The 22,720-nt window shown below is 46.8% G+C and overlaps 1 protein-coding gene across 1 annotated transcript in view; it reads left to right on the top strand.

Moving 5' to 3' along the window:
- Window positions 1-21,497, top strand: part of LOC141046624 (solute carrier family 2, facilitated glucose transporter member 6-like) — a 51,640-nt gene extending 30,143 nt beyond the window's left edge. The window contains exons 5-10 of the mRNA XM_073541152.1: window positions 16,142-16,353; window positions 16,441-16,593; window positions 17,733-17,841; window positions 17,927-18,100; window positions 18,776-18,921; window positions 19,916-21,497. Of these exons, the coding sequence (XP_073397253.1) occupies window positions 16,142-16,353; window positions 16,441-16,593; window positions 17,733-17,841; window positions 17,927-18,100; window positions 18,776-18,921; window positions 19,916-20,071 (950 nt within the window). The 3' untranslated portion in view covers window positions 20,072-21,497. The remainder of the gene's footprint in view (window positions 1-16,141; window positions 16,354-16,440; window positions 16,594-17,732; window positions 17,842-17,926; window positions 18,101-18,775; window positions 18,922-19,915) is intronic.
- Window positions 21,498-22,720: the final 1,223 nt, after the last annotated feature.

Here is a 22,720-nt window from a genome sequence, read left to right as displayed (position 1 = left end):
CTTTTTGCTTCATTCTCTTTTGTGTTTTTTCATTTAAGACAAATTAAATGAAGATAATAATACCAAAGAATTTGTGTTTGCAATCATTTTCAGGAAGAAACTGAATATTATCTGACAGAATTTCAGGGGTGTCAATACTTTTGGCCATGACTGTATATGAATTTGTAAGGAAACTTGATCATGTTGTAATGTATTTTTTCTCCAAATTTGTTTCATTTTAGCTTCCTCACAATTGGACTTTCATATGCCGCACTCCATCATGAGTTTTTGATTGGGAAATCTACCATATCAGGCATAGTCTGGGCTACCTGTTCTGAAATCTGGACCAGACTTCATCAAGTGGTCATGCCTGAGCCCAAGATGGAAGATTGGTTGGAGATTTCCAGGGGATTTGAGGAGCACTGCCAATTTCCCAATTGTATTGGAGCCTTGGATGGGAAGCACATCCGTGTGCGTAAGCCGCCGAACTCAGAGTCACAATTCTATAATTATAAACAATATTTTTCTGTAGTTTTGTTGGCTCTGGTCGACAGTAACTACAGGTTTATAATTGTAGACATTGGGGCTTATGGAAGAACTGGAGACTCTAGAGTCTTCAATTCTTCTATCATGGGTCAGCGGCTGTGCAATAACCAGTTCGACCTACCACACCGTGTCAGCTTCCAGGCTCCAATCAAGATTCTGTGCCTTATGTCCTAGTGGCAGATGATGCCTTTCACTTAACCAGACACGTAATGAGGTCATATTCGCGACGAAACCTGGACTACTGGCGCAGGATCCTTAACTTGCGACTATCACGTGCCCGACGACTGGTGGAGTGCGCCTTTGGCATTCTTTGTGCCAAACGGCGGGTACTCCAGTCAGGCATTCAGCTGAATGAAGCCAACGTAAAGGAGGTGATCAAAGCATGTGTGGTCCTACATAACTTCACTAGAATTCATGATTGTTCATCATCTGATAGTGCTGAAGGTGTGTTGGGCAATGTGGGTAGGCCTAGACCACATGTGATCCCTTTCCGTCGTCCGCTCTCAGGACTGAAAGTACGTGATGTTTTCACACGTTATTTTGTATCACCTCAGGGTGCTACTCCCTGGCAAGAGCATGCTGTATCTATGTTGTAATTTTCAAATGTTTTTCTATATAAATATCATTTTTTCCTTTAAGTTGTTGTGTGTGCTCAGTTGCTTTATCTTCGAGAGGTTTTGTCTTTTGATTTTTAAGTAATGATTTCAATAAAAGACAAAATTTGGCATTTTTTTAATTTTTATAAGGTCAAAATTTAACTTTTGTTATTGAAAACCATACTTCCGTCATATGGCTCTTGTGCCCAGACAAATTTGGGCATAATTTTATTACGAGATTTGTGAAACCAAATAATATAACATAAACAGAAATTTGCTAAAGCAAAATCAGACAAAGCAAAAAAAAATTGCAAATCTTGGTGCGTTGGTGGAGGTGATGGCCGGAGTCCAGTCTCTCTTTGTTGCTGGCTTGGGTGTCCAACTTGGCCTTCACCCTGTGGTTGCATAATCTGGGCCCTGATGTATGATGTGGCCAGGGTCAGGTTGCTGAGCGACGAAGTGGTCATAGAGATAATGGCAATTATACTCCTGGGGATTCTGGTACCACATGCCTCGTACCCCCCAATATAGCCATGTCGTCCAAAGCCAGGTCGGGGCCAGCCTCCAACACTGGGTCTGTACAAGTGGCCATATTGGGCAGGTGAGTTATAGGCTGCCATTTGGGCCTGTTGTGGCCAAGGTTGGTTTGGGGGGGAATGGGATGAGGTGTAGGCACTCGTGGAGGAGGTGCCTCAGATCCATATTGAGCATGCACATCTGGGTTTGGGAAACTCGGAGCAGGTTACGGGGTGACAGCTGCCACCTCTCCAAGAACTCAAATACCTCATATGGGTTATTGGGGGGTGTGCATGCATCAATGAGGATCTGAATGGATCATCGCACACGTAGTCTCACCTCACGGGGTAGGAAACGGAGGTAATGGGCCAGGCTGCAGGAATATGCCTCCTCACCCTCATCCTGGGCAGCCCGGGACAGGTAATTGAGCATCCCCATGTCAACATGCCTCCTGGTATTAGAGGCAGGGATCTCTCGCCGTAGGCGACGAAGGCGAGATATGACAGCAGGCTGGGGGGAGCACTCAAGACGAACAGTAGGGCTGCTGTTGTTGCCTGGTTCCTCAAGTCCGCCGGGTGCTGGTGCAGCTGCTGCGACAGGTCCTGGTACAGGTACTATTGCAGGTACTGGTACTGGTGCAGGTGGAGCTTGGGGGATGCAGTTGGAAGGCTCAGAAGATGGGCCAGCCACCTCTTCACCTCCCCTGTCCGGGTCTATAATGGCCTCAGAATTCGACCCTGTCTCCCTCTCAGTGAGGTTAGACTGAGTTCTGTTATGAAATTTAATTTTAAAAATGGTTGGCGATCTGACCCTAACCACCATATGTGTAATGTGGTGGGATGTATGTACTTACGGTCTGAGATCCAGAATAGGATCCAGAAAAGCCAACCGGTTGTAATAAATATACTGTACTTCCGCTTGGTCGGTGCTGCAGCCCCACTCCTGGCCGGCTGCTGACGTTCCCACCGGTATTGGTCGCGGATGCTGCGCCAGTGTCTCACCACATCTTCCACTGCAGTGTGACAGAATAATTTCTTAGTACACTGCGGAAATTTGAACAAGTTTATATACATTTTACATAGTCATCTGGCCTAGTAAGGTGTCAGTTGGAAACATATTCTTGATTAGAAAGAATGACCAAAAACTACGCATAATAGGATTTTAGGGTCTACTGGGAAAACATGTAATTTAGTGCATTTAATATGGTTCTTAATAAAGGAGATAACTTACTAATTTGTTGCTGTTCCTCACGTGGACGTTCCTCAAAATCCAGAAACATCTGCCCACAGATGCGCCTCCATGCCACCTCTTCTCTGGTCCGGTCAGAGTAATGTGCATCTCTCTGGTCCCAAATTTCAGGCCTTTCCTGGACCAAAATGATTAGCATCTCCACATTGATGTGGGTAGATGTAGGGAAGGTGAACTGACGGACAGCCCTGTCTGTAGTGGGAAGGCGGAGGAGTAGCGCAGTGTAGGTGTGAAACCGCTGAGATAAAGAGAAAGGGTGCAGTATTGTAGTTTGACCATTAGAGGGCAGTGGAGAGTGTAAGGGACTGAATAACTGCCATTGGTCAGGGAAACTGTCAGGTGATGGTGGGCGGAGTTACCAGAAATGGAAGTATAAAAGGCTGAGGGAAGGTTCTGGAAAGTTCAGTCAGCGATAGGAGCACAGTGTAGAGGTAGTTCTGTTGAGGAGAAAGAGACAGTGGAAAGGCTCCGGAGGGGACTGACAGTTGAGGCGGTCACGGGGGGTGGCCCAGAGGACAGTAGCCGCAGACGAAGACAGGCTGGGGGTACCAAACGGACGGCGGACTCAGACTGGTGAAGCACAGTGGTGGATGGGCCTAGGGCAGCCACAGTGAAAAGAGCCACGAAAGGCGCCACGACTGCAGTGAAAAAGAAGTGAAGGTACCCGGGCTTGTGTATGGAGAAATGTGAAGCTGCTGTGGTGAATTGCTGTGGTCGTCAGAAAGGCTGCCAATAAAATCGGACCTGTTGAATACAAATTCTGTCTCAGTGTCGTGTTTGTCTGCGGCAAAAAGTGGGTCACCCCCCCAGTCGGTTACCCTACCTACATTTGGCGTAGTCGGCAGGATTATTGCCGCAAATACATCACCTTCAGCGGCAAGCCTGCCTCAAAGTACCAAAGGACCCCAAGCTGTACAGGATGAAGATTTTATTTTTCCCTGTGGATTACAAATTGGGACTGTGCTTAGGATTGCTGGTGGATCCGGAGCAGAAAAGTGTTTTATCAGAATGGCTGTGGCATTTCAGCATCAAAAAGAAACACAGGAGTTTGCAGCCATATTGGGCAATCGGGGACTATGTCGCATCTGCCCCTGGGGGGAGCGGCCTACATCAGGAGACAGCCGCCCTCTCATGCTGGACCTTGGAAGATGGGTGGAGAGGCCGATCAACGCCCCACCCACGAGCGGGAGTGGCCCAGGTGAAGAGACTGGGTGCGGCTGTTTGGCGCCATTGAGCTTCGGGAACTCGGGCGAGATGCGACGCTGCAGCTGCCGTGGTCTCAGACGCCTGGAATGGAAATGGCGTCAGGAGGTTGAATCCCGTCGGGAGACCTGCCCCTGGGAGCCATTCTCAATACCGCGGACCCTGTTGGAACAGCCGCTGGAAGAATTTGCACGAGTTCTCCCCGCAGAGCCATCGGGCCTGGAGGCTGGCCCTGCCGCATGGCAGGGTGAAGATCCACAGCTATTGAAGGAGCTGCGGGAAAGCCTGCTGGGAGCCGCAACGCCGGGGAAGGTGAGTGTTCCCCCCGGTCCAGCTGGCGGCATCGCAGGCAGATACCGCCCCCACGCCCAGTACACAAGACAGGCCCCCGGGCCCTGACACCAGCCCTTGACCTCCCCGGCTGACCTCCCGCTCTCCAGCGACTACGGCCCTGGATGACTTTATGGCTCCTGACAACCTGCGGCCGCCCCTTCCACGCTCCGTCTTCCGGCCGCGGCCTATCCATCGGAGCCTGCCGTCACATCGCAACCTACTTACCAGCATCCGCAGCCACCGCTGTTCCATCCGCGGCCTCGGCTGCGGCCTACTCACTGGAGCCCATGGCCGCCTTGATCCGGCTGCGGCCGACTCCAAGCCTATCTGACGATGCCTGTGGCCGTCTCTGTCCTGTCCGCTACTCCGGTTGCGGCCTGTTCCCCAATGTCTGCGGCCGCCTCTGCACCACTCTCGTTGCGGCCCGCCCACCGGACTCTGCGGCCTATACCGCACCCTCTTCTTGGGTTGCAGAGATTATTGAGAAGAAGGCCAAAGAACGGGAGGTGTGGGCGCTGCTCCATGAGAAGGGGGAGGCCGCCATGTCTACTCCTCGTTCGTACAGGCGGCTGGTGTATATGGATACCGGCAAGGGCTACGGCTTTATTCGAGACCTCGCTACCGGCTACAAAATTTATCTGAATGTAGCCTCAATCAAGTACGGCCGGGCTCCGCGGGAGGGAGATCTGGTGTCCTATTATAAAGAGTATTGTCCCCGCGGCTACTGTGCGGTGGCCTTCATCACCTACCCTGAGGGGTACGAGCCCCCATAAAGAGACGAGGACTCCTGGGTCTCGAGCATCAGGGACACTCGAGGCCCAGAGATACTGCAAACATCCCAGAGACTCCACGGCTGTGGAGTCCCCTGTTGTGGCGAGACATCGGCCGCCAGGAGGTGGCCCGGAGTACCCATTAAAATGGACTGCCGGGACTGCAGTGCACCGTTGCACAACGAGGGGACTGTTCCGCTCCCCATGGGGTAGAATACCCTACTCCTGGTGCAGCAGGGATGCATGGAGGGAGTGTTCTTCTTAAAGGAAGGGGGAGCACCCCTGTCTTCCTATGTTTAATATTTTAGAGAATATATTGTTTTGCTAAAAAAAAAAAGTAAAAGCTTAAAAAAAAATAATGTTCTGATAAATACGTATTGCAGTAAATATTGTAGGATGTGTAGTAAATTTGAAATGTTGAAGTGTTATTTTAAAAAAAAAAAGTGTGTTCAACAGGTCCCAGGTACTTGGAGTATGCCGACCATGACTTATTTTATTTGACAGGATGAGGAGACAAGTAGAATGGAGACAGACAGTGGTCCTTAAGTCAGGCCCCCCAGAAGAATAGAAGGACGCTGACGATGACCTCATAGGTTAGGGCCTCAGTTATGGCGGTCCGAATGGGAAAGGGCCACAGAAAAGGAGAAAGGTGGGAGGTACACTCCTGTAGAATAGTGCAAAATTGTCGAGGATGACAATGGATAAAGGAAGGGAGAGTGTAGGGAAGGTGAACTGACGGACAGACCTGTCTGTAGTGGGTAGGCGGAGGTGTAGCGCAGTGTAGGTGTGAAACCGCTGAGATAAAGAGAAAGGGTGCAGTATTGTAGTTTGACCATTAGAGGGCAGTGGAGAGTGTACAAGTGGGACTGAATAACTGCCATTGGTCAGGGAAACTGTCAGGTGATGGTGGGCGGAGTTACCAGAACTGGAAGTATAAAAGGCTGAGGAAAGGTTCTGGAAAGTTCAGTCAGCGATAGGAGCACAGTAGAGAGGAAGTTCTGCTGAGGAGAAAGAGACAGTAGAAAGGCTCCGGAGGGGACTGACAGTTGAGGCGGTCACGGGGGGTGGCCCAGAGGACAGTAGCCACAGACGAAGACAGGCTGGGGGTACCAAACGGACGGCGGACTCAGACTGGTGAAGCACAGTGGTGGATGGGCCTAGGGCAGCCACAGTGAAAAGAGCCGCGAAAGACGCCACGACTACAGAGAAAAAGAAGTGAAGGTACCCGGGACTGTGTATGGCGAAATGTGAAGCTGCTGTGGTGAATTGCTGTGGTCGTCAGAAAATGGCGGCCAATAAAAACGGACCTGTTGAATACAATTTCTGTCTCAGTGTCGTGTTTGTCTGTGGCAAAAAGTGGGTCACCCCCCCGCAGTCGGTTACCCTACCTACATAGACATGCTGCAGGACTCCGTGGGGGCATTCTTCCGGGATGTCTGGAGCGCTTTTTGAGCTAATTAGCATGTCTAAGCTTCCTGATAATGGCTTGGCCCATTTCCTGTCACCTGAAGACGTCCTGCGTACTTCTCGCAAGTCACATGTGTGGTCATTGTGTAATCCATATTTTTCTCGCCCCATAGACTTGCATTGGCGTATTTTGGCCGTAATACGCTGACAATCACAGCATGCTGCGATTTTTCTCGGCCCGTAAAATATGGTCGCGAAATATATGGCTGATGGGAGCTGCCCCACAGAGAAACATTGGTCCGAGTGCAATGCGTTGTTTTAATGTCTCTCACTCGTCTGTGTCATGATCCCAGTGCGGGTTTTTGAGCTGCACACCGGGGGTTAATGTCTGGAGCTCTGTGCAGGTTTTGACCTGCACACTTGGGGTTAATGATTGTGGCCTCTTTCTGGTTCTGGGAGAGCTTCATAAACCCCTGGGTAGCTTCAATCCCTGCCAGTTATACTTTTGCCATTGGCCTAGTGTGCTGACCCCCGTGTGCCTGTTTGTTGCTATAGCTTGTTTATATGGTTCTGACCCGATTCTGTTTCCCGTTGTGAGTTTGCCTGTTGATTTTGTACTGCGTTATTATCTGTGTATGACTCATTGCATGTGACCTGACTACTCTCTGCTCGCCCCTCTTGTACCTTGCAACTATCTGTGTATGACTCATTGCATGTGACCTGACTACTCTCTGCTCGCCCCCTTTGGTACCCTACAGCTATCTCTGTGTGTGACTCATTGGCTACATCCTGACTATTCTCACTGTCTATTCCCCTTGGTAACTTTGTCTCGCAGTTACTCTGCTAGGAATTGTCTTGCAGCTCCTAGCTCTGTGGAGTTTAGGCCACGCCCCCAGCAGTCACGTGCTTCAGGTCCTGCAGCTCTGAAGTACGCATCTATTCGGTTGCTGTCCGCTCCACAGGTAGCTTTGAGCACTGTTCGCTTTACTCAGGACACGTGCACTGGCTCAGTGAGCAAGTTCAGTGCGGTGTCTCTGACATTATAACTGGCCTACAATTTTTTTTTCTCTCCTCTCTTCTGCAGCATGGACCCAATGTGTGCTTTATCTGAGCAGGTGAAAAGCTTGACTCAGTCACTGCAGAAGCTTTGTTTGGAACACCAAGCTCTGGCCCAGTCCCAACGGCGGGTTGAGGACTCAGTTCAGGGGGTACTTTCCGCAGGCTTCCAGCAGGTGGGGAATAGAGATGTCATTTTAATCCCACCTGAATCCCCGGTTAAATTGCCAGATATATTTTCTGGTAACAAGGATGAGTTCAGGGCATTTAAGGAGGGCTGTAAGCTTTTTTTTTTCTTTGAGACCCCGCTCCTCTGGGGATGAGAAACAGAGGGTGGGGGTGGTGATGTCCCTGCTTAGGGGGTCCCCACAAGCCTGGGCATTCTCGCTTTCCTCTTCTGCCCCTGAGAGAATGTCTGTGGATGCATTTTTTGAAGCCTTAGGGCTTATTTATGATGAGCCTGATAGAGTGCGGTTGGCTGAGGACAAAGTAATGAGTGTCTGTCAGGGGGAGCACTCGGCCGAATGGTTCTGTACTGAATTCAGACGTTGGGCAGCGGAGATTTCCTGGAGTGATGCCGCCCTTCGGGGGCTGTTCCACAGAGGCCTGTGTGAACGTCTGAAGGATGCTTTGGCACTCCATCCTCCGCCTGACTCCCTGGAGGATGCCATGGTCCAAGCGGTTCGCATGGATCGCAGGCTGCGGGCTAGAGGCATTATGCAACGGGAATCGCCCTTATCCTTCAGTGGAGATGAGACCCAGTCTCTTCCTATGGCTATGGAGGTGAGCGCTGTCACCTGTGAGGGAAAGGAAAGAAGACGCCGCCGGGAAAAGCAGTTGTGCTTCTATTGTGGGAAATCTGGACATTGGAAGAAGGACTGCCCCTCCTGTCCGTCATCCTCCAAGATGGCGGGAAACGACTAGGTCTGGGTAGTAATCGAGGAGGCTACCCAGACCTTCAGGTACAATTTTCCTCATGTGCAAAAATGGTGCTGCAGGTGGAACTGGAACTTGGTTATGGTCCTGTTCAGACTACTGCTTTTATTGACTGCGGTTCGGCTGTGAACCTGATTGATACCAAGGTTATGACTCTTAATAAGATAGGGACAGTCAGGCTTCATGATCCTGTTAAACTTGTGGCAATTGACTCATCTCCTCTTAACCAAGACGGTATCTGTTGCAGGTCTGAACTTTTTTCTCTAAAAGTGGGTTCCACTCATGTGGAGAAACTAAGTTGTCTGGTGCTAGATAACTTGCCTGCAGGACTGGTACTGGGGATGCCTTGGCTTCAACGCCATAATCCTACCATTGATTGGGTTACAGGGGAAATCACTCAATGGGGATGCAATAATAAATGTGGTAACCAGGGACATCTTGTTAACGCTGTTAAATCCGTGTCTGTGTAGTCTGTCGATCTGGAAGGTATTCCGGAGTACCTGAAAGATTTCGAAGACGTGTTTTCCGAAAGTGAGGCTGAGGCGCTGCCACCGCATAGACCCTATGATTGTGCCATTGATTTAGTACCCGGAGCCAAGTTACCTAAGGCTCGATTGTTCAATTTGTCTGGGCCTGAGCGCCAAGCCATGAAGGAGTACATAGCTGAGAGTCTCCGCAAAGGGCATATCAGGCCTTCTGTGTCACCTGTGGCAGCAGGGTTCTTCTTTGTGAAGAAAAAAGATGGTGGTTTGCGGCCGTGCCTCGACTTTCGGGAACTGAACAAGATAACGGTAAGGAACTCTTACCCGCTTCCCCTCATCCCAGACTTATGTAACCAGTTAGCTGGGGCCCAATGGTTCTCCAAGTTAGATCTGCGGGGGGCCTACAATCTGATAAGGGTTCGGGAAGGGGACGAGTGGAAAACGGCATTCCTCACATCAGAAGGACTCTTTGAGAACCTGGTAATGCCATTTGGGTTAACTAATGCACCCGCTATTTTCCAAAATTTCATCAATGTTGTGTTTTCTGATCTGATAGGCCGTTTTGTTATTATTTATTTGGATGATATTTTGGTGTATTCCCCGGACAGTCAATCTCACTTGCAACATCTAAAGACAGTTCTCCAGAGACTCAGGGAGAACCAATTGTTCGCCAAATTGGAAAAATGTTCGTTTTTTGTACAGGAGCTGTCTTTTTTGGGGTTGATTGTGTCCTGTGAGGGGTTTCGTATGGATCCTAAGAAGGTGCTGGCGATTGCTGACTGGGTTCAGCCTCGAGATCTCAAGGGGCTCCAGCGCTTCTTAGGATTTGTGAACTATCACCGGAGATTCATTAAAGGTTTCTCACAAGTGGTGAAACCACTCACGGATCTTACCCAGAAGGGAGCTGATGTAAAAAATTGGTCTGTACTCGCTAAGGAATCCTTCTCAGCGATTAAGAAATGTTTTATGTCTGCCCCGGTGTTGGTACAACCTGACCCGTCCAAACCATTCATTGTGGAGGTGGATGCTTCTGAAGTGGGGGTGGGGGCTGTGCTGTCAAGGGTCCGGCCACCCTTACCAATCTCAAACCCTGTGCCTTCTTCTCCAAGAAGTTCTCTTCAGCTGAGAAAAACTATGATGTAGGCAATAGAGAACTTCTTGCGGTCAAGCTGGCGTTTGAGGAATGGAGGCACTTTTTGGAAGGGGCGGCTCACCCTATCACGGTTGTCACGGATCACAAAAATTTGGCATACCTTGAATCTGCTAAGAGGCTTACTCCTAGACAGGCCCGTTGGTCACTTTTTTTTTCACTATTTCAGTTCTCAATTACTTTTCGACCGGGGTCCAAAAATGTTAAAGCGGATGCCCTGTCCAGAAGTTTTGATCCAGTGTCTCCCCCAGAGCCGCCGTCCTCCATTCTTCCCCCAGGGGTGGTAGTGGCGGGGGTCTCAACTGAGTTGGAACAAGAAATCCTAAGGGCTCAGGCCCTAGCTCCGGCAACCAGGCCAAGCGATAAACTGTTTGTTCCAGATTCATTGCGGCCTAGACTTCTGCAGGAGTTTCATGATTCTAGGCTGAGTGCTCATCCAGGTATCACGGCCACTAGAGAGGCAGTAGCCAGGGGTTTTTGATGGCCTTCATTAAGGTCCGATATCAAGGAATTTGTTTCTGCTTGTGGCATATGTGCCCGTTCCAAAAGCTCGCATAACCGACCGGCTGGGGAACTCATACCTTTACCGGTTCCTGATAGGCCATGGACTCATCTTTCCATGGATTTTATTACCGGCCTTCCACCTTCTAGGGGCAATACCGTGATCTGGGTGGTGGTGGATAGGTTTTCTAAACAGGCCCATTTCATTCCCTTGGCAGCATTACCTTCAGCAGAAACGTTGTCAAGATTGTTTGTGCAGCATGTGGTCCGATTGCATGGGGTACCCCTGAATGTTGTGTCTGACAGAGGTGTGCAGTTTGTGGCCAAATTTTGGAGGGCGTTCTGTATGAAATTGGGCATCTCACTCTCCTTCTCGTCGGCATATCACCCGGAGAGTAATGGTCAGACAGAACGCACCAATCAATCCCTGGAACAAATTCTCAGGTGTCTGACCTCCGCCAGACAGGAGGATTGGTGTGATGCTTTACCGTTGGCTGAATTCGCTTTTAACAACCGGGTGAGTCAGTCCACCAACATGTCCCCATTCCTGATTAACTATGGCTTTAATCCACATTTTGGGGAGTTTTCTCGGGTGGATTCCGGTTGTCCAGGAGCAGAGGGGTCCGTTCAACGGTTAAAAGATCTCTGGGCTGAGGTCCAGCGTAATATCTCTCGAGCCCAGGGGAGATACAAATATTTTGCGGACAAAAAGAGAGCCTCGGGAGACATGTTTCAGGTGGGAGAGAAGGTTTGGCTCTCCACGCGTAACATCAACTTAAAGGTACCATCAGTTAAGTTGGGACCAAAGTTCATTGGTCCGTACGTGATTATGGAGATAGTCAACCCAGTGGCATATAGGTTGCGTCTCCCCGCCTCCTTAAAAATATCTAATGTGTTCCATAAGTCTCTGTTGAAACCAGCAGGATCTGTCAAAGAGAACTCTGAGACTGTTGTTCCTCCAGTGCTGGTGGAGGGTCAATTGGAGTATGAGGTCGGACATATTGTGGACTCTCGGCGGGTGCGCCGCTCTTTGCAGTACCTGGTCCACTGGAAGGGATATGGACCAGAAGAGCGCTCATGGGTCCCTGCTCGCTCGGTACATGCAGATCGCCTGGTTAAGGTGTTCCATGCCAAGTACCCGGGGAAGCCTGGGGGTCCGGAGGCCCCCCGTTGAGAGGGGGGTACTGTCATGATCCCAGTGCGGGTTTTTGAGCTGCACACCGGGGGTTAATGTCTGGAGCTCTGTGCAGGTTTTGACCTGCACACTTGGGGTTAATGATTGTGGCCTCTTTCTGGTTCTGGGAGAGCTTCATAAACCCCTGGGTAGCTTCAATCCCTGCCAGTTATACTTTTGCCATTGGCCTAGTGTGCTGACCCCCGTGTGCCTGTTTGTTGCTATAGCTTGTTTATATGGTTCTGACCCGATTCTGTTTCCCGTTGTGGTTTGCCTGTTGATTTTGTACTGCGTTATTATCTGTGTATGACTCATTGCATGTGACCTGACTACTCTCTGCTCGCCCCTCTTGTACCTTGCAACTATCTGTGTATGACTCATTGCATGTGACCTGACTACTCTCTGCTCGCCCCCTTTGGTACCCTACAGCTATCTCTGTGTGTGACTCATTGGCTACGTCCTGACTATTCTCCCTGTCTATGCCCCTTGGTAACTTTGTCTCGCAGTTACTCTGCTAGGAATTGTCTTGCAGCTCCTAGCTCTGTGGAGTTTAGGCCACGCCCCCAGCAGTCATGTGCTTCAGGTCCTGCAGCTCTGAAGTACGCATCTATTCGGTTGCTGCTCGCTCCACAGGTAGCTTTGAGCACTGTTCGCTTTACTCAGGACACGTGCACTGGCTCAGTGAGCAAGTTCAGTGCGGTGTCTCTGACAGTCTGTATTTCTCTCTAGTGTGACGCCGGCCAAATCCTGATCCTTTCAAGATCCAGTTTTTTGTCCATTCACTTTAATGGTGTCAGGAAGCAACCTGAAGCAATTGGATTCTACCTGACACCATTAAAATGAATGGGCAAAAACTGAATCCTGATAGGGTCAGGATTTGGCTAAAAAAAACCTGATTTTGCCTGATTTGGAAAAAAAATGCAAGGTGAAACCAGCGACACTAGATGAGTGCAGCAGCGCACTCCAAGTGTCAATGTGGGTGCACACAATGTGGCTGCAGGCTCGCTGTGATGCCTGCTACCTGTCTAGCTTCCCTTTGAACACCTTCAGTAAAGAGGAGTTGTGAATGAGCAGACAGCATGTCTCTATCTCACTAGGCCTCTCAACACTGAAGCAATGGTTAGGTCACCTATTTTAATCTCTTTATGACTTTGAAAATCTGAAGTTGTTAAAAAAACCGCTCAAAAGACCAAACCTGTGTGCAGCAAGTGCAGACGTTCATTCTTTTAGTGTCTAATTAGTGCTTTTTAAAGCGTTTTACAGAGTAGATCTGCCTTAAACAGATGTCGTGTGCACAGACTTGTAGGATCGTGTGCCCACTGGGGGAGGTGGACCCTACAGCATGTTCCGTACCTTGCAACGGCCGAAGTGTGTTCCCAAAAACATGAGAACGGAGCCCGTAGACGTACAAACAGTTTCTTTGATTTAGGTTCCTTTTCCAGCATCGACAGTTCTGAACATTTCCAACACACCTGCCTGCGTACCCGTAAACACGTCTTTTCCTTTCCTCCTTTGCTTCCCTGGTGCAGCGTCGTTTCAGACTCTCTCACTGTGGCTGCCTTAGGCCCACGGCCACAGCGATCACCTACTAGCCCCGTCCACCCGCTGCCACACATATTTCGCTTCAGTACCCAGCTCTCCAGCAGTTCGGTACCCCAGGCTCTCTGTCCCTTCCGCTGTCTTCCAGGGCCACCCCCTTTCCGTGCTCTCTCTCTTTCTTCTTCTCTGTCTCTCTCCTCTGTCTCTTCCTGAGCTCTTCTTCCCTCTGTTTCCTTCTGAGCTTTTTCCCTCCTCTAGGTCTCAGAACCTCCCCTTTTATCCCTTCAGCCTGGAAATCGCCTTCTCCTGTTTCACTAGCTCCGCCCACCATGACTTGGCTTTTTCCTAGCATAGCTGTTGTTAAGGCCTTTCCTCTCTCTGTACTGTCTCCCCCTAGTGGCCAAGTTCTGTACTCCACTGTCTCTAGCTAATCCCTTCTTCGTCCTACACTTACATATACTGTATATGGTACAGTAAAACATTTTACACATCACATATACATTTGTCCTTTGCACCCAGACTGGTCCACGTATTAGTCCACCCTCTTACAGACTCAGTGTGTGACGTCCGTAAGGGGCGCGACCACGGAAAGTGACTATGGCAGCATGAAGGCCAAATACGGCCCTGCACAAGAGACAAATGTATCCTGACAAAAAACACAAAAAAATACTCAGCAAAACCTGCTTTTTTGACATTGTGTCTGTGTTGCCAAGAGAATAGGTTTAGCCTGCAGAAAAAAACACATCAAAAACGCAACATGTGCACATAGCCTAACATCATTCTCCAGGTCAGGGCGATTACAGCGATACTGAACTCCTACAGTTTTTTATTTTATTTAAGTAATGCAAAAAATTAGTAATTTGTAAAATAAAATAAAAATGCATTTTGTGTCGCCATTTTCTGAGATACGTAATTTTTACTTTTTTGCTGGAGCTAAGTGAGGGCTTGTGGTTTTTTTTTCTTACTTTTTTCCTTTTTTGCTTTTTGCATGGTGAGGTGTAGTCCTTACTAGTACCATCCCAGGGTACATATAGTGTTTTAAACACTTTTAGTGGAGCAGCAGCCGCTGAAAATCGACCGTTCTGGAGCATTGAAGTTTTTTGCTTTATAGCGATTACTGTATGGGTTTAATAATTTTATACATTGATAGATTGGACTTTTACTGACGCTTTATGCTTTAATTTTAAAAAGGGAGTGATTTGATTTTTTTCAATTTTTTTTCATTTTAACTATTTTTAACTATTTTTAAACTTTTTGGGGTTTATTTTTACTTATTTTTTATTCCCCATAGGGAGCTTAAACCTGTGATTACTCATTGTAGGCAACAACAATACTTTGGTATTGCAGTGTGTAGGGAAGATGACTGTGTCCTATAAATTTCATGTGTAACACAGCTCCTAAGCATATTCCATCCACATTCAGTCTGACATGAGGATGTGCTAGGTTGAGAAGAGCTTAAAGGGGTATTCCATTTAAAAGAGGTCTTATTGTTTGTTGTTTTTTTTATTCCCACTGCTTCCCTGAATATTCCATTTTTATTTTTTTTTATTTTAAGTCCGTCTTATTATTCCAGATATGGGATTTTTTTATATGATCCTTACCAAAGGGGTGTTGCTCACAGGATCCTCTGGGGCATGTCTTTAGGCCACTCTGCATAATTACCCTTTGAAAAGACAATAACAATTAGCACTAAATAAAAAAGGACATATCTGTCATGATCCAGATTGGATTGTGACAGATTTTGCACAAATAACCTTTTTTTTTCCTTTAAGCTGTTGGCTTAATGTTAGTTTTGCCCCCGGTGGCCGTTAGGGTCATTACACTGTGGTTTCTTTAGTTCTAGTTTTGCCCCCGGTGGCTGCTAGTGTTATTACACGTAATTACCAAGCAGGTGATGAACCTGGCTCCTTCCTATAAAGGAGTAGCAGGTGGTCTCATTCACTGTTGGTGATACTGGTCATTTCCAACCAAGTTTGGTGAAGGAAGGAGCTATAGAGAGGAGTTCCTTGCAGCTCAGTCAGAGCTCTGGTGTAGTAGCTTCAAGTGGAAGCTGAATTCGGGTGTCGTACTCTGTTGCTGGGAGCAATAGCAACAGAGCAAAGCTCAGTGGTGTTTTCCCTGTTTGTTATATTTTTCCTTGTGTGTGTATTAGTGCAGTGGTGGGATTCGTTTCTGCACCGTCCAATGCACTAGTAAGGGATAGGTGCAGGGTGAGCTAGGGATTGAGGTATCCAGCTCGGTGACAGGTGAGGAACCTGTATAGGGATCGGTAGGAGTGTAGGGACACTGCCTCAGGGGAGTGCAGGAGGTCTCCACATCCCCGTTCCCTATTGCAGGGCCCACCACTGTAGCTGTTTCCCCGGTATTCCCCTTTACTCTGTAAATTCGCCCTGTTGAAGGCGGTGTATCCAGGTACACGTGTAATTATCGAAATTCGCCCTGCTGGAGGCAGTGTATCCAGCTACACGTGACAATATCTGTGGAACAGTATGCAAATATTTAAAAAAAAAAAAACAACCCTTATACTCAGGGGAACAGCAGGAATAAAATAGTAGTAAAACTGTTTACTTTTAAACTGGGGACAAGCTGTGTTTTACTTCAAGAGGATAGAAATCAGTCTTATTCATGGGATCATTTCATTATGATTGATAATGGCCTCATATATTTTTATTTAACCCTCTGTTCTCTCCATCTCATCCACCAAGGGCTCATCCTGCCATGGCGCTGGCTGGCAATAGCTGGTGAGGTGCCAGTGTTCCTCATGCTCTTCCTTCTCTACTTCATGCCTGACTCCCCCCGTTTCCTAATATCTAAGGGTAAGGATGAGCAGGCCCTTCAGGCTCTGGCCTGGCTCCGAGGCCCCAACACGGCATACAGGGGGGAGTTCCAGAGGATTAAAGAGAACGTCCTGAAAGCGGTAAAGTTCAAGTGGAAGTTATGAATGGATGGATGCTGGGAGTAGTGATTGAGATGATTGTGGAAATGTATCTTTCTATCTTTTCAGAGCAGTTCTCTCACCTGGCGCGAGCTCTCCGACCCATACTACTACAAGCCCATCCTCATCTCCGTATTCATGAGGTGTCTGCAGCAATTATCCGGAATTAATCCAATACTGACCTACCTGGAGCCCATATTTAACAAGACCAAAGTCATTCTGGTGAGGACTGTTGAGCCTTTGAGTTTCCCACTTACCAACGTCCTTAGTGGATATCCATTACCCTGCAGTTCTTACCACGGCTGTTGTAGTGACTTTTCCAGCCATAGGTAAAATACAGCCATACAACACCTAAGTAATAACTCCATACAGTACTCAAACAATAAATCTACCTAATAATGCTCTCATAAAACTGACATACATTACAAACCAATACTTACATTCAGTGCTTTGCAAAGTTACTGTGACTGAAAATGATGTGGTACAATTTTGTCATTTAGCGCACTAATAATACTCCCATTCACTAAAGCACACCAGGAAAGGTGGCCATACACATCAGGCGGCTGTTGTCTGAACGTTTGTTCAGCAGAGAGCTGTCTCTTACCACTTTCCCATATACACGAGCACTTGGCTTGTGTTTTCAATGGGAAGAGAGAGGAGATAGCCGCTACAGACTTCCATGAAAACAAAAGTATCAGCCTATGAATTTCCAACATCTGTTGGGGAGAGTTGGAAGACCCCATACACATCAGATAGTCAGGCAGTCATATCAAAAATGGTGGTTTTGGCCGACTTTCATCTAATGAGTATAAATGATCACTCTGCATACTATTAAAACTGGCTTTGGTGCAGAATACTGGGAGCCCATGAAAAATGGAGGACCGGAGCAGTTGCCCAATTCTGATTATCCAGCCCAGTTCTAGTAAATTAATAGTTGTTACTACTTTATAATCCAGAAGAAGTAGAGGGAGTCCAGCTTCACAATCACGGTAAATACTTCATTCTCGGTGTGATCGAGTACATAGACATACGTGAAGTTAAAATATTATGATAGAAAAATACAAATTTAATCTCACTACTACTTTGTAATCCTTTGATCCTGAGGGCAATTGTTGATATCTCAGTGAGTCTCAGATACCAGGGATATCTCACAGACTACTTTAGTGATAACATGGCACCCACCACAATATGGACTAAGATATCGTATCTACAAAGATAGAAAACACAATGCAGTGTGTGGGGACAGGGATCGATGCACTGATGATGTATGAGGACAATTCCTACTGCCCAGAAATGTTGGGTAATTTTATATGTTGGATGGTGCCTGTAGGTGTTCCTTGACCTGTGGCGTCTTCTTCTAGAGAGGTGGATATGATGCTGCCCTGGTCGGACTTGTGAGATTGGTCTCAGTGCTCATGGCAGCTGCAGCAATGGATAAAGCAGGCAGGAAAATCCTCCTTTTTATATCTGGTAAGTATGTGAATCCAATCAATGCTTTTCCATGGACTCCACACATGGTGCCCTCCTCATCCGTCTCTTCTACCTCGTATGACAGGTTCTCTGATGTTGGTGTCCTCGCTGTCCATGGGCTTGTACATTCATTTCACAGTAGATATGAAGAACAATTCCACCAACTTGACAGTGACTGCGAATGACTCATACACCAATGATGCTCATGTTAACTATTTGGAAATCATCCCTCTTGTATGTATCATGTTGTATATATTAGGTAAGTGACTTGATGGCACGTATTCTCAACTCCATGTGATACCCTCTATAAACAGGTGCAGACCATCTTTTCTTGCCTCAATATGAACATTGGGGTCCAACATGTATGGGGTCTGACATGTTGGAGACCACCAGTTGCCCATTAGAAGCCTGTGCACCTCTATAGAGTGTAGAAGTGTTACTGCATAGCTTATGAAGTTATGGATAAACCTTTGTACTCTGTTGAGCCCAATGTTTTTTTTATCTAGACTAGGTGCTCAAAAACACCTTAAACTATCCCTACTTGTAAAAAGAGACCTTTGATGACATATCTTCCTGCTGTAACATCCAGCAATTATCTGTAATCTGTAGCAAAACTGTTCAATTTCCCTGCAGTGCCTCTAGAGGCGATTGGAAATATCATACAATACATTTTTTTGTGGTTGCCTGTGTGATGCAGGACAGGAAGGGTCCTCCATAGAACAAGACGCTCGTTTTAACCACTCTCCTCTTTGACCAAGAGATGAGAATCCTTAATAGGGGAGTCCCCTTTTTATTTAATCTGAATTACCTAATGGAGTTTAGAAAAATGGGTTTTCTAAATTGCACAAACCTATTAAGTGCACACTCTATGGGCAGTTGAGTAATCATAATTCTCAGTACCTGTTTCATTGTCCTAACACTATCTCCTCTTCAGGTTATGCTTTTGGCTGGGGACCTATCACCTGGCTTCTCATGTCTGAGATCCTACCACTGAAAGCCCGAGGAACAGCTTCAGGCCTCTGTGTGATGGTCAGTTGGATCACTGGCTTTGTACTCACCCAAGCTTTCCTGCCTGTTGTGGTGAGTACCATGAAAGGAATGCGAGCCATGCAATGGGTCTTACTTATACAGCACAATTCTGTCGGGTTGGTGGTTGGGTTGAAGTCTACTCTATGAAAATTTGGGCAATATCTTCTTATGTTGCAGGTGATGTTGTTCATTATGAGACCTTTAGGCCCTGATTTTCAGAAGGGACACCTTGGCTCCACTAGTTGTGTCTATGGTCAACACACTCAATAGCTGTTGACTCCCCATATCCATGCTTTCTTGGCTCAACTGCGCATATACATGTTATCAATTGGGAGAGACAGGGACCCTCCCCTTCTCCAATTTCCAAAAGGATCAAGCATTAAAATGTAACTCCTTTTGCCTGGCACCTGCCACAAGGTGACAATTTGGAGGCCTCTATCCCCAAAAATCAGCAGATTTGGCTGAATATTTTCTAAAGTGTATGAAGGCCTTAACCAACGGCTCCAATGCTCAAGTCCTTGTCTTCTAGGCAATGTACAGGGTGGGCCATTTATATGGATACACCTAAATAAAATGGGAATGGTTGGTGATATCAACTACCTGTTTGTGGCACATTAGTATATGGGAGGGGGGAAACTTCTCAAGATGGGTGGTGACCATGGTGGCCATTTTGAAGTCGGCCATTTTGGATCCAACTATATTTTTCCAATGGGAAGAGGGTCATGTGACACATCAAACTTATTGAGAATTTCACAAGAAAACAATGGTGTGCTTGGTTTTCACGTAACTTCAATCTTTCAGGAGGTATTTACAAGTTTACGACCACTTATAAAATGTGTGCAAAGTGCTGCCCATTGTGTTGGATTGTCAATGCAACCCTCTTCTCCCACTCTTGACACACTGATAGCAACACTGCAGATGTATCCATATAAATGGCCCACCCTGTAGTGTAGATGTGGTTATGTTTTTCTGACCTTGGGTCTCATTAGAAAGTGTTATACTTGATGTTGTGATAAATTGATTAGAAATTTTCATCTTTTCACAGAATGCCTTTAATCTGGAGACTCCGTTCTTCTTTTTCACCATCATCTGCGTCTGCTGCATCGTCTTCACTTATTTCTATGTCCCAGAAACCAAGAGACGGACTCTGGAACAAATCGAATCCTACTTCCGAACTGGTAGACGTTCCTTCATCAAGTAGCCACCGAAGTGGCAGTTAGACTGACAAAATATTTTTATACCAAGAGCAGAAGAAGCAATGTAACAGTGTACCTAGGAGTGGCCCTTTAAATGGAGTTGGATGTGTTTTACCCCCAATAATCTAATATTAATGGCCTATGCATAGGGTAGTCCTTCAATTTCAAAGGACCAGGAGTGTCCAGTTATGCAGATGATGGGCAGGAAATTTCAAATATGTGAGTAATTTGACCTCACTATCAGAGGAGGTTTTATCACTGGCAGTGGCAAACTTTATGGCTTCCATGAAATCCCAATCAATTCTGATCATGGATCGCAGACATATAAGGGTCATTACGATATGAGAAAATACGTTCTTTACCACAGCTGATGTGGCAACAGGAAATTTAGCAGTCAAGTAAAAAAACAACCACATACAAAACTGATCTGTACTTTACTATCTGCAAGCCACAGGATAACATCTACTATAGATATATTATGCTCTTTAAAGGGCAAGTACAGCTTACATAATGGGGGAGAGTCATAAAGACCTAGTTCTGATGCCCATGACAACCAGTCAGGTCTCAGTTCCATTTGATCTGAACATTGGAAGACGCATTCAGGCTACTTTCACACTAGCGTTTTTTAGCGCTGAGCATTGTGCACAATAGAAACGCATGCAAAAAAGCATCATGCGTTTTGTATGCGTTTGCTTATTTTATGCTCATGCTTTTTAACCAGTTTCTAGCCATGTTAACTCTTAAAGCGCATGCGATTTTAAACGCAGGCATGCGCATTTCCATGCGCACGCCAGTGTTGCCATAGACTGTAATGTGTTTTTTTGCGCATTCCGAGCGCATTTGAGGGCATACTTTTTTTGACACAGGTTGGACGCACAAAAAATGCAACAAGGTGCGTCCGGCGCGCCTAGGCGCACACTACAAAAAAAACGCATGCGCACAAAAACGCATACAAACGCGTGCAAACGCTAGACCATGCGCACCCATGTTAAAGATAGCGGCTCAGGACGCATGCATGCGCATGATGCGCTGCGCTAAAAAACGCTAGAGTGAAACCAGAAAAGAGAAGCTAATCGCAGCATAATTGCATATATGCAAATTACATATGACGAACCAGCAACCACAGCGGAATCTTAACAGTGTTCATGTTACATACAGTTTGAATTCGGCATCATACACTGCCTGACAAATATTAGCCCTGGCACAGAAAATATATAATGTATAAGCAAATCCAGTGACTCCTCTGTGTTATGTTCTCTGATTGTACTTCGTCATTTTCCCTTTATTGTCCTTCTAACCCAGACAGCCATGATGACTTTTTCCATCTAATTTAGACTGCAGAATGTAACCCAAATATATCTTTAGCTCATCGTTTTTCCAGCACCCTAATAACTTTTCCTCATCTCCTGCACAGATCACAACTGGTTCCCGTATCCATAGGGCCATAGACAGCAACAATATCACTTATCTGCCCTTCACAATCTAATAATCTTTAACCCTCAAACTTCAATATTCACTGCTTTGGGCCTCCACACAGTAATGCTGCCCCCTGTCTGTCTCCCTACATGGTAAAAGTGCCTCCTTTATGTCTTCCTATGATAATAATGCCCTCTTTGTGCCACCACACAATAATGGCAATACTGTTACCCCCTATTTCCTATTTATGCCAATAAAAAAACACGCTGAAACTTACCTCACACCACATCCAAACATAAATTTGCACAAGCACAACCGGTTTTTGGTTACCGAACTTCCCTATAAAAAATGTTTTTGCTACTGAACGTCAAGCTAGTCCCCTGATGAGTCAGCTTGGAAGAAACGCGTTGGGACAACATCTAAGGGAAAGTGTAGGGCATGTCTAGCACAGGGATAGCTGTGGACTGCCCTTGTTAGGCCTGGAGGCTTTGGGGATACACCACTGCTAGCTCCATAGGGATTGAGAGGGTAATGTCGGTCCCTTCCTCCACCTTTTATATTCTCTGCAATTTAGAATCATCTCCCCCCTTCTTCATGGCTCATGGAATTGGTTAGATTGTTCCATATTTTTCTATTTTCATAATTATATGTTGATACTCTCTGCCATAGAGATCATTTATACAGTATGTGCAATCAGGGTTATGATGTTGCTCTATTCATGGCTGGTTTTCCGTTTCTGTGTACCAGTTAACTATATGTAACACCCCTTTATGGCTACCATGGTACACTGGGTGTTATGGAGGGGGTCTCACCTCTCTAGGGCGCTGTGCCTCCACCCGAATCTTGATTGGAGCTCTCTCTCTGGGACTGCAGAAGGACAGTTATCTTCTGCCAGGGGCTGATTCGGGAAACCCCTGCCACAGCTCAGTACACACTCAGGGAACAGGAGTTAAACCATTTAACAGGTTTATTGCTATGCAGCAGAATTGAGGTGGGTTTAAAGGAATAACATACAATACAAGTAATGGTGCTCTATAAAAGTCATATACACATCACAGTCTACTTCTTCTCCGACCCTGCAAATATAACGTACCAGGTTCCCCCTCTTTTGGATTAACTCAGTCCAAACATTGGGGCCCAGTTGCCGCGGATGTTGGTGCGCAAATTAGAACCGTTGGTGCACTTAGATGAATATTACTGTCAATAGTCTGGGTTGCAGTGTACTCACTGTAAATAGC

This window comes from Dendrobates tinctorius, unplaced genomic scaffold (assembly GCF_039654945.1).
Source record: "Dendrobates tinctorius isolate UK_male_01 unplaced genomic scaffold, ASM3965494v1 ptg000120l, whole genome shotgun sequence".
In the NCBI taxonomy this organism is placed as follows: Eukaryota; Metazoa; Chordata; class Amphibia; order Anura; family Dendrobatidae; genus Dendrobates; species Dendrobates tinctorius.
Note: the sequence above shows the minus strand (reverse complement) of the source record. Positions and strands in the feature narration are given on the sequence as shown.